The 11,076-nt window shown below is 40.3% G+C and overlaps 1 protein-coding gene across 1 annotated transcript in view; it reads right to left on the reverse strand.

Moving 5' to 3' along the window:
- agmo (alkylglycerol monooxygenase) overlaps positions 1-11,076 on the reverse strand; it is a 58,688-nt gene extending 47,612 nt beyond the window's left edge. The window contains exons 1-3 of the mRNA XM_042490129.2: positions 10,682-11,076; positions 5,908-6,038; positions 3,985-4,136 (exon numbers count right to left, since the gene is read on the reverse strand). Coding sequence (XP_042346063.2) covers positions 3,985-4,136; positions 5,908-6,038; positions 10,682-10,801 — 403 coding nt within the window. The 5' untranslated portion in view covers positions 10,802-11,076. The remainder of the gene's footprint in view (positions 1-3,984; positions 4,137-5,907; positions 6,039-10,681) is intronic.

Here is an 11,076-nt window from a genome sequence, read left to right on the forward strand (position 1 = left end):
CTTGCTCTAGAAAAAGCCGGAGGTCAAAGCCAACTTGACCAAGACGACCTCGGCTGACCAGAGTGACGAGTGAGGACCGTGCCGGCCCTGTCCTGCGGTCGGGGAGAGCCGCTTCACTTTGGTAACAAGGGGAAAAGCTTATATCCTGCTGCGGGCGCTCAGCACCAGACAATTATCTGCGACCCCACAATGTTCCATAATAACAACGCCAACCGGCTGAAAGAAGAGGAAATGAAAGTAAGTGGAAAGATTTTTTTTTCTAAGACGTAAAAATGATTCTGCAGTTCAAAAATAAAAGAATTCCGACCAAATAAACCGAGCAGATATGTGATACTGTGAGCGTCATTCTTCTGCATCGTCAGACAATGAGGGCAACGGCGGGGACACACACTTCATTGAGGTTTCACCGAATGTTACTCAGACACAAATTACAGCTGTAACTCTAAAAATAAGGTCACACACACGGAACATTAATGCGTGCTGCCAGCCAAGTCACCGGATTACATGAATATAAGCTGAGTTTCTCATCAGCAGGAGGACGGGAAGCTGGATAGCGAGACACCTGGAGACGACAGCAGCAGACTGCTGTTTGAGACCAAGCCGCAGAGCTCTGATCGCACCCAAAAAATCAGGTCTGACCCTGCATGAACCTGCACAGTTCCTGTCTGAGCCAAATCCAAGCCCGTCCTACGGCAGCAGTTTTGGGTCCAAGCCTGCTTAAAAACCCCAATTTGTACTGTAAAAATAGGCCTATAAGTATATTACATTTTAAATATCCTGTTCCTTTGTACTCCCGTATATAACTTACTGTGTGAAAGTGTGGAGACATACATATAAAGCAACCACAAATCCAAACTCCAAACAAAAGAGCCATAAGAACTGGAAACAAAACCACGTACAGAGAACCAACAAACTCACTCTATCTCAAATTAAAGGCACTTAAATTAAGATTAATTCATTAAGATCTGGTTGATTTTCAAATGGTTCAAATCATGCACAGAGCTGAAAATCAACTATTACCTTATAATATCCAAAAGTTTTTTCAAATAAAATAAAGTTTCTATAATTTCAGAGGAATTTGTAAGAAACAGTTAGTGAGGACTAATGCAAAAACATCATTGTAATCCAAAGGGGTTAATTTATGGAACAACTGTAATGAGGAACTGAAAACATGTAGAAAATGTAACAATTTAAACATGTTTTTAAAAACAATATATTGAAAGAACGCCTTCTCTGAAATGACGTGTGATTCGCCAAAGTGTCCCGTTACGGACTGCCCCAGCTTTAACCTGATTTTCTCAATCATTAAAACGTGAGTCTGGAGCTTTATGTACACGATTACTTCAGCTCAAACACTGAAGGTTAACGGTCTGCTGCCATGGCAACATGCCGAGTCTTTTTTATAACTGAGGTACTGATTCAGTTTGGTTTTATTCTTATATAAAACGACTAAAAAATGACCACGCAGAAAGACCCAAACAGCTTCAAGTACTTTTTAATATGAACTCTAAACTATCTGATGAATAAATGACTTGTTTATTTTAGTCCTTATAAAGTTGATATTGAGTTAACTTTCAGTTTCTGGCAGACTTTGGATTTTTTATTTTGGTTTCAAGGGCACACAGTATCAAAGTATTGATTTGTCAGTCCAGTGCATGACTGCCACAGTGATACACTCACTGTTTTTGATCTTAAGCCCCAAATTGTGTAAACTGAAATTGTGAATACAAAACATGGCAAATGCAAACACGTCAATTTAAAAAAAAAAAAATATTGCAAAAAAAGTTTTTACGCTCACATGAGGTGGTATTACAGGCATTTTGAAAAAGCCATACTTTGCAAAACTGCAATGGAAATGCTTTTTTCGCTTTTATTGTTCATATAATGTGCAACATCAGGTAGCGGTAATGCAATTTTTTGGATGCCAAATGCCATTAAACCCAAATAAGAAGAAGGAGGAGGAAGGAGAAGTACAACAAAGTCACATTCATTCTACAAAACATGACTCGGTATGTGTGAACAGAGGCAGAGGCCGACATTTTCTAAACTATACGAGACAAAGAAATTACAACGATATTAATTCACTCTATTGAGCGGCTACAATAGAAATAAACCTGCCAGTGTTTTGAACATCCATCGCCGTGCTTCATGGATTGTTATCGCCACAGGAAAGTTGCGTCACATCGCTAGAGAAGTCGTGTAATATCACTCAATAGAAACGCAGTCATCTTGCAATGGTGTTTTATCGAAATTTCAAAAATATCCATGAAGTTTTGCAGAAATCTGTGATGGAAACCCACCTAGTGACAATAAAAATGTCCATGTGGTCGGTGGTGGGAGCCAATAATACCTATGTGCTACAGAGACAAACTGTTCTCAGTCACCCCAAAATCATGCTGGTTAGTTCTTGCTGAGACGCTTTAAAAGCACAGCTTCTGTTCAGCCAAATTCTGGACTTTCAGCCAAAACTTTGCGGACTAGACGGCGGGCAGCTTGATGTGCCACTGACACAAATAAACATCCGCACAGGCCACAAATAAATACCTCTCTTCCGGTGTGCTGTGTGGCAGCCGAGCATCTGGCACGTGTATCAGCCGAGCCAACACACACAGGAAGAGTTGGTTTTTTTTGTATTTTTTAAGATGTCCAGCTACAACTGTAGAAATACTGTATCCGGTACATATTTTTTATTCCTGCTTTTATAGTGATGCTGCAGGACGTCGCTGCTTTAGAGCCGTGACTATATACAGCCTGAGAGCTCTGGGTTAAGACCACAGCTCTCTGGAGACCACGGCCTCTCACATCTGCACAGCTCCGAACCAGCTGCATGTAACTCAAAAATAATTGCTTCCTCCACAACGTCCAGGACAGCATGATGTGTGTGCTATCTCTTGTGCGCTCCTCCCTGCAGGGATGGCAACTAAATCAACATTTTACAACAATTTATCATCAGCTGGCTTTGTAGTTTTTGTTGGTATTATCTGAGTGACACATGAAAGAGGAAGGGGAAGGACTGTTGGTTTAGAGCTGGCAAAAAAATATTAAAATTCAATATACTCATCACTGAGAACACAAACACAAAGCACCCACCATCCATTGTAAATGAAGGTAGGTGCATCAGGTGATGTACACTGTAAATAAGCTGACCACAGCCGCTGTGCTCTACCTTTTAGGCCACATTTCAGGCACCATTTCAGAAATAACATCCGTCTAGTAGCGAACCTGAAATGCTCATCACGTGACCATTCATGTACGCTTGGCTTGGCTTGGCTTGGCTTGGCTTGGCTTGGCTTGGCTTGGAACTGTTTTGTGTGGCACGATTAACATGCAAAATCTATGCAAAGAAGCAAACAGTAGCAAAATTGCATAACATGCATCATTCGTAAGCTGCTGAAGCGGAATTTGCTTCTACTCGTGAGTATTTTGCGTGACACTTTATCTGCATATTTGCAACTTCTGTAAGCTATTTTGTTGAGTCGCTTCTTTGCAAAATGCTGAGTAATTTAGGTTGGACTCCTCTGTGGAAAGTTAACAGTGGAAGGAGTGAAGTGGTAACACTCTTCTGTGACAGTGTGAAAAGAGTATTGCCATCTTAGTTTAGTTGGTTGTATTTTTCGATAAACCAAGTTAACCATTAGCTGCCTTCCCCAGTTAGCTAGAACATCAACAACAAAAAACTGCAGCAGCCATTTTTGCAGGAGTACAGCTACGTGAACATTTGCTTTGCATTTGTTGTGAACAATTCTTAAGCTTACTGAGACGTAAGTGTCGCTTACTGAAATAAGTTTGGATGAGTATCACTTTTAAAACTGCCCTTCTGAACACTCACAAACACGCAAACTCTCAGGAGGTGCTGTTTCTCTCGATAATAGGCACTGCAGAAACCGCTGCTTCGCAATAAAGATCTACCAAACTACAAGCTGTGAAAATCAACATCTTCCTACGTGCGCTGTGTGCATCGGTGTGAGTGTCTTGTTCTGGTACCGTGAGCGAAGCGGTGGACCCAGTAGTAGCAGAAGTCAACGCCCAGGAAGGAGAGCCACCAGGTCCAGGAGGAGTCCCACGGCAGCTCCAGCAGGCGGTACCGGTTCCACACGAACATGTACGCAGTCAGCTCGCAGCCTCTCATAAACAACCTGACGGAGGGACAGTCAGAGCTCTGTGTCAGTCCACAGCGTGCACAATGTACTGTTATGTTCATCTGTGTATTTTGTCACAAAATCCTGGTGACTTGACTTAATTGACTTGACTTGGTGTTCCTGCTGAACCCTCTGACACCTTTATGCTGTCAATGCACTTTCCCAGCTTTAAGGCCATTTCCTTTACAGATATGATGTCATATTTGCTTATTTACTACTTGATTTTTAATTCTAGAGCCATTCTGAGAGAATATGAACATATAACCTATAAATCAAAACCAAAATATGGATTAAGTATTCTTTTGTTTGTTTATATGTTTTAATCCTTAATTATGAAGTACCTTATCTTTTCAGTCCTTTTCAAATACCATTTTTTGTCCACTGATAAAAAAACATACCTGGCAACCACAAAGTATGGCAAAAATTAGATTATTCAGCAGTCGGGAGGTGTGTTCAAGTGTTTCAGGCGGGAAACATAGTTCAACCGGTCACATGGGTTTTACGACTCGGTGTACTGATTGGCTGCAGATATTCTCTGGCCACCACAGGTTTTCATAGCCATTGCATTGCATTTGTGAGGTCACGGTGATCTTGACCTTTGACTAGGGCTGGGTGATAAAACGATAACGATATAAATCGCAAAATAACTTTTCCTCAATTGAAATATGAGACGTCGTCGATAGAATATCAATAGAATGCATTCCAGCCATGTTTGTGACAGACAACAGGAACAGCCAATGATGATAAGAACAGCACCGCAGCGAACCAAATGCAGTGAACGTCTTTGACTCTAGAGCAGCTGAGTGTTTGACAGCCACAGCGCTGAAACAGACACATTTGGTGGAAAGTGACTTCTTTAGACTTCTACAGAATACTTTGTGTTAGTTTCAGGTTTAATCAGACCTTGGATGAATAATTTAGAAACACCAGGACACATCGCTCCGTGTCTCATCCAGCCACTCACGCTGAGCTCTCATTATTATTACCAGGGGAAGATGTAATGTTTTGGGGGCCTGGGGCCACAAGCACATGAGCTTATTTTCAGCCTTTCTCTAACTGGGAATGTTGGGAGGCTGTTAGCAGCTATAGGAGAAGTAGGCCGACTCAAAAGTTTTTAATGCCTGAGTAAAATGATTAGATGAAGATGAAGTCAGAGTCCTGCAGTCAGGAGAGGTTGGCCTATTATCAGCACAATGTGCTTACATTTGCCTGAAGTTTGTGTAAGATGGACCTTTTAATTTTTGAATAATGCTGGAAAGTTTAATAAATAATAATAAATCATGTGTTTATTACAATCCAACACACCATGGTCAAATAAAACTGTGTCAGTGAACTATGAGGACAAAAAACCAAACAAAAAAAGAGGCCATCTTGAGATATTGTATTGACAAGAATGAAACGGTGACCTTGACCTTTTGACAACCAAATTCTTATGAGTTTATCATTGAGTCAAAATGGAAATTTGTGCCAGTTTTGAAGAATTTCCTGAAGCCCTTCTTCAGATATAACGTTCCCAGGAATGGAAAAAAAATCAGAAAACTAACTGGCTCTGACCACAGCTATTGCTGCTGCAGAGGCATGAAAACGTTTCCAATCGACACGACTCTCTCAGGACCCACAAAATTCATTCAAAACAGGAAAGGCGGCTTTGATTATGAGTAAAAATGTCCATCAAATGAGATACAAATCAAACCAAGTAGCACATGCAGCACCACTATCTTATTAAATCACACAGCGTGACCTGATCACGAGCTGCCTGAAGACTCACATGGGGAGTCTGGAGATCATCCCGCAAGATACCGAGGTGAGTCCATCACTGATGGTGACCACTGGGGCTCCTGTCTTCAGCACGCCCACCACCAGCTCCAGCACCATCAGCCCGACAAAGAACGGAGTGGCCTGTACACACACACACACACAAACACACACACACACGAAATCATGATTCAGCACTGTTACAAACTGTAAAAACATGACAGCTTCAAGTCCACTGTTGCTTTTAGCAGTAATGACAAGCCTGACTGTTTGTACTGGCAGATGACCTGAAAGTTTGCAGGACTTTCATCTCGTGATCCATGATGTTTGTTTCGCTGCACCAGACTGAAGAAACCAGACTAAAGCCACAATGTATTGGCAGATTGGACATCACAAACATTTGTCTGAGCCGAGGACGGAGGAAGAAATGATCTCATTAGTTGATTTAAACAGCGCTAACAAACCGCGGGCTTTCATTTTAAGTGATGTCAGGTGGAAGCCAAGCAAAATTAAGTCAGAGATGTCAAAGATAGATAGATGTCGGTTATTGTCCTCATGGGAAACTCATTTCACTCAGGTCAGAACAACATGGACCACAAGAAGTACAATATATTACAATCATTCATTCTATGAAACTTCATTGTCTTAATGCCTCTGGGAACCCAAATCACCAAAAATGTGTTTAATATGTAATTTAGGGTCTTACATACATAATAAAAAGTATAAAAAATCATCAGACATTAACCTCAGTCCAAATTTGTGAAAAACTAAAATGACAATATTTCAGTTTCCTGAAAGTTGTGTTGATTTGGGCGTGGTTATCCCTGATTCACATCACGTAGTATATGATATGCAAATCAAAAATTCAAATCATTTGATACTAATTTCACATGCCAAACTGAAATCCCTCAATGCTCCTGTCATTAAGGTGCGTTCAGAAACACTCACTCTGAGTGCCAGAGCGCACTGAGGCACAAACTGGACGTTTCAAAAATTCATAACGTTGTTGGAATGATAGTACGCTCTGTGGCTTCAAAAAACAGCTCTCTAATTTTAGTGCAAAGTGTCAGATTGGATTTACAAACGCAGCCAGAGTCAGAGAAAAACAATGTTTTCCAAATATTGACCCACTGCACATCCTAGGGCAGCATGTCCTGGTAACTAAACAAGCTAAAAGTTGATTGTTCAGATTGATTTTTATTTTTTACAAACTTTTTTTCATGCTATTATAAACAACTTAAATGAACTGATTCAAATGAGGAAATGTTTTCATCAAAAATAACTTCCTGTTTTCTCTGTTTTCCCAAACTTAAACACATGTTGCAGCAATATGGCTGACCAACATGTGATCCATCCAGACAAACATGCTTTGTCATTTTAATTTGCAGATATTTTCGCACAAGATGCCACATCATTTTTATTTTGTAGTGAAAAAAAACAGATAAAATTCTACTTCCCCAGAAATGCAAAGGGTGCATTACATTTCGTAACTCCTTATGACAAAAAAAAAATGGTGAGCACTAAGCAAACAGTCAGTGACGGGCCTCCTTTTCTAACCGCGCTGGAAACATGTAATAACCTCTTAATGGGTCTGTCAAACATGGAACAAATTAGTGAGGGACGGGGTTAGCAAACGGGTCACGACTGCGACTTCAGCGGCGTGTCAGACCTGCTGGTTAGCTTCTAGCTCCAAGGCGCTCATTGACCAAGTGACTGCAGTCGTAACCGGGACACATGGCCCCGCCAAGAGCGAGGAATGAAGGGCGTGAGGAGACCTCGCAGAGGAGCACATCTGCAGGTGGAGAGGGAGGAAGTGTGTGTGTGTGTGGAAGTGAGAGTGCATGCATGTGTGTGCATATCCACATGTGAATGCCTCCACTTTAGCATGCAGGTGTGTGAGTGTGTGTGCACAGGCAGAGGCGAGAGCACCACCAGGGACCTGCGATCACACGCAACGCTCCCAACATCTGGCAGCAGACTGCAGAGCTGCAGCCAACAAATGGGCTCGCAGCGCAGGCAGACCTCCTCCAAACCCGCTGAGAGGGAGATTATCATTCTGGACGCCAGGCTAAAACCTTCCCTCCTTTCTTCTCTCCTGTCTCGCAGATAATTTTACCTCTGCAGCCCCTCGGTCTTGACAGCTCGGGCCGAAATTATTCGTCAGGGCGAGTTGATTCTCATGCTTTGCAAGAAAGAAAAAAAAGCTGAGGGGAAAAAGCTTGTCTTTGTTTTCATCAGTCTCTATTTTTTTGTGCTAATTTTTTTTCCTTTATTTAATTTGTCTTTTTCCTCTGTTCCAGTGAGATATTTGAGTCCCTTTTTGATCTTGCATGCACTGAAAATGTTTTTTATCTTTATACAAATAAACTAAAAATCACACCAAATGAAAGCCTACTTTATACTGCAGCATACTTGCATCCCGTGCAGACTGTTTGTTGTGGCATCTAATTATTTTATTTTATTTTATTTTGAATTCGGCCTTGCGTGGAACATGACATTTGTGGACCAGATGTCTGCATTTTCCCCAAACAGCCCTCTTTTTTTTTTTAATAAGGTCACGGATGAGTGATGTTGGCTGACAACATGAAGGCTGACAATACACTTTTATCACCGCTGTCTGACAAAAAATATTGTGTTTTCATTCAAATCACAAAAGAGCGAGAGACCTGGCAACAACCCACAAACCCCAGGACTCCAAATGACTCTAAAATTAGAGGATTGTGTTTTGTTTTTCTAATTAATTTGGCTTGCCGGGATCAGGGAACAGAATAATTAATGACACATCACAAACTGTAAACAGTGCTGAGTCACACACGCCCAGGCAAACTTTTATCACCATCGAGCCCTGCAGCAATAACAAATTTGTTTAATCACGTTTGGTAGTGGATTATAAGGACTCCTGCTGTGGGGGTAATTGTTCTCCTCCCCTGATGTGCCTCGTAAAAGCTCATAACAAACATGTGCTGTTAAACCTGCACCAGACATTTGCCACAATAAATGGCGACTGAGACGCCGTAAAGTGACAGTAAGAAGCACAAAAAAACCCAAACTTGTTTTTAAATTGTGCGTTAACCCTTTAACACCTGGAACAACATCAGTTTTCTTGTGCAGTGATTGGACGCCTTTAAACCTCTGAAACCTGAGAAAATTGGTTAGATTTCTTTTGAAAACATGAAGAAAAACATAATGTCAAGGAAAATTAGCTGGGGGTAATTATTATATATTTAAAAAAATAGTGGAAAATGTCTACAAAACTACATTTAGAATTTTTATAGATATTTGCATATTGAAGGTAGGTTACCTGTAACCTTTTCCTAATTTCTTGCTCAATTTTGGGCCATTTCTTGTCAAGTTGCTTGTTGGCTAAATTCTTTCCATGTTTTTGAAAGAAATCAAGCCAGTGTCTCAGGTTTTAAAGGGTCAAAAGGTCCAGTGTGTAGGATTTAGGGGGAAATAAAAGGGACAAAAAGCACGTTGTCTTTAGTATTTCATGATCTGAATATCACAATTGTTGGGTTTTTGTTACCTTCACCTCGGCCTCCATAGTTAGCATCCCCTCTGGGACAAGAGCTTTGGAGAAACACTGATTTTTTACCTTGTGAAAATGCATTATACTTAGCATTTTTAGTGGTTTAAAATCACCTTGTCTGTTTGTTTTAGTGTTGCACCAGTGTGAGATTTTCATGGAAGAAAATACTGCAATTTCACTTTATCATAGTATCACAGAACTATTATCATTATCAGTCAGGATGACTCTTAAAATGAATGAAAATGGAAGGGAAAGTTTTGGTTGTACAAATGTTTTATCACTAAAATTGAAATTTGAAAGCATTTCTAAATGGAAGTATGTGTCAAAAGCCTCCCTAAGAAAATACCTAAATAAATAAATGACCTCATTATTTGTGAATTATTTTTTCAGTTAATCAATTGGTTGTTAGTCTATGAAATGCCAGAAAAGTTGACAAATGTTGATCAGTATTTCCCAAAAACCAAGATAATGTATTCAAATGTCCTGTTCTGTCCCCAACCCAAAACTATCCAGTTTTACTGTCATAAAAGAGGGTGGAAACCAGAAAATAATCACATTTGTGAAACTATGATGAAACATTTAAATCTCTTGAAACCTGGATCGACATGAATTTGTTATGCTACATTAAGACGCCTTTAACAAGCATTTAAACCCTTGAACCCTGAGCAAATCTGTTTGATTTCACTCAAAGACATGGGAAAGGGCAATCAGCAACTTGACAGGAAATATCCCACAAAATGAAAAAAAAAAAAAAAAAACATTAGTAAAAGGTGACAAAAAAATGACCTGAAAATTTTCTTTTGAAAAGCTATTTAAAATTTTACTAAAATCATTGTTGAACTTTAAAATTAGGGTATACATTTAAAATAAGAAAATAAGTATTTACTATTAATATTTATTTATTTTTTATATTATTTTAGCAATTTTTAGGGTAATTTCTTTTCCTTTTTTTGCTAATTTCAGGTTATTTTCATGTCACTTTTTTCAAACCAATTTCTTGCTAACTTTAGGTCATTTTCTTGTTAAAACTGATCATTGGATTCTTTTAATGTTTCTCCAAAAAATAAAATAAAACAAAACAAAATAAAGCCAATTTCCTCAGGTTTCAAAGGGTTAAGGACTTTCTCAGCAAGGCTTTGAGGGTTTATTCTCCTCTTAAATCACAGTAGGTCAACTGAGGTGTCTTATGGGGACCTCGTTTGACTTTTACACTACAAATCATCACAGAGCCTAAAGGTGGAAGTGAGGCTGGACCCACCTGCTGCACATACTGAGGAACCTCTTCCATTTTCTGAAAAGATGTCTCGTTCGGCGTGAGCATGAAAAACATGGACCGGACCCCCGCGGACACCGTACCGAGCTCCACAGCTTCAGCCATCTTCAGCCAGCACCGTGCACACCGCTGCTCCAGGTGACTCTCTGATACCTGTGCAGGTATTAAGCTCTCGTGGGAGGGGCTTTCCTCTTAGTTCCTCTCCTCGCCGTTTTACACTCTTGTTTTTGCCTGCAGCAACTTATCTGGGTCAGTTGCGTAATGGAGAGCGCGCCAGCTGGTGAGGAAACTTCTCACATGCAGGAAACTGAGGACCGTTTAAAGCTGCAGGAGACAGTTTCTGAGACCACTTCCGTTCACGGTGGATCCCGCTGCGGGTT

This window comes from Plectropomus leopardus, chromosome 11 (assembly GCF_026936395.1).
Source record: "Plectropomus leopardus strain MGB_pleo_1.0 chromosome 11, ASM2693639v1, whole genome shotgun sequence".
In the NCBI taxonomy this organism is placed as follows: domain Eukaryota; kingdom Metazoa; phylum Chordata; class Actinopteri; order Perciformes; family Serranidae; genus Plectropomus; species Plectropomus leopardus.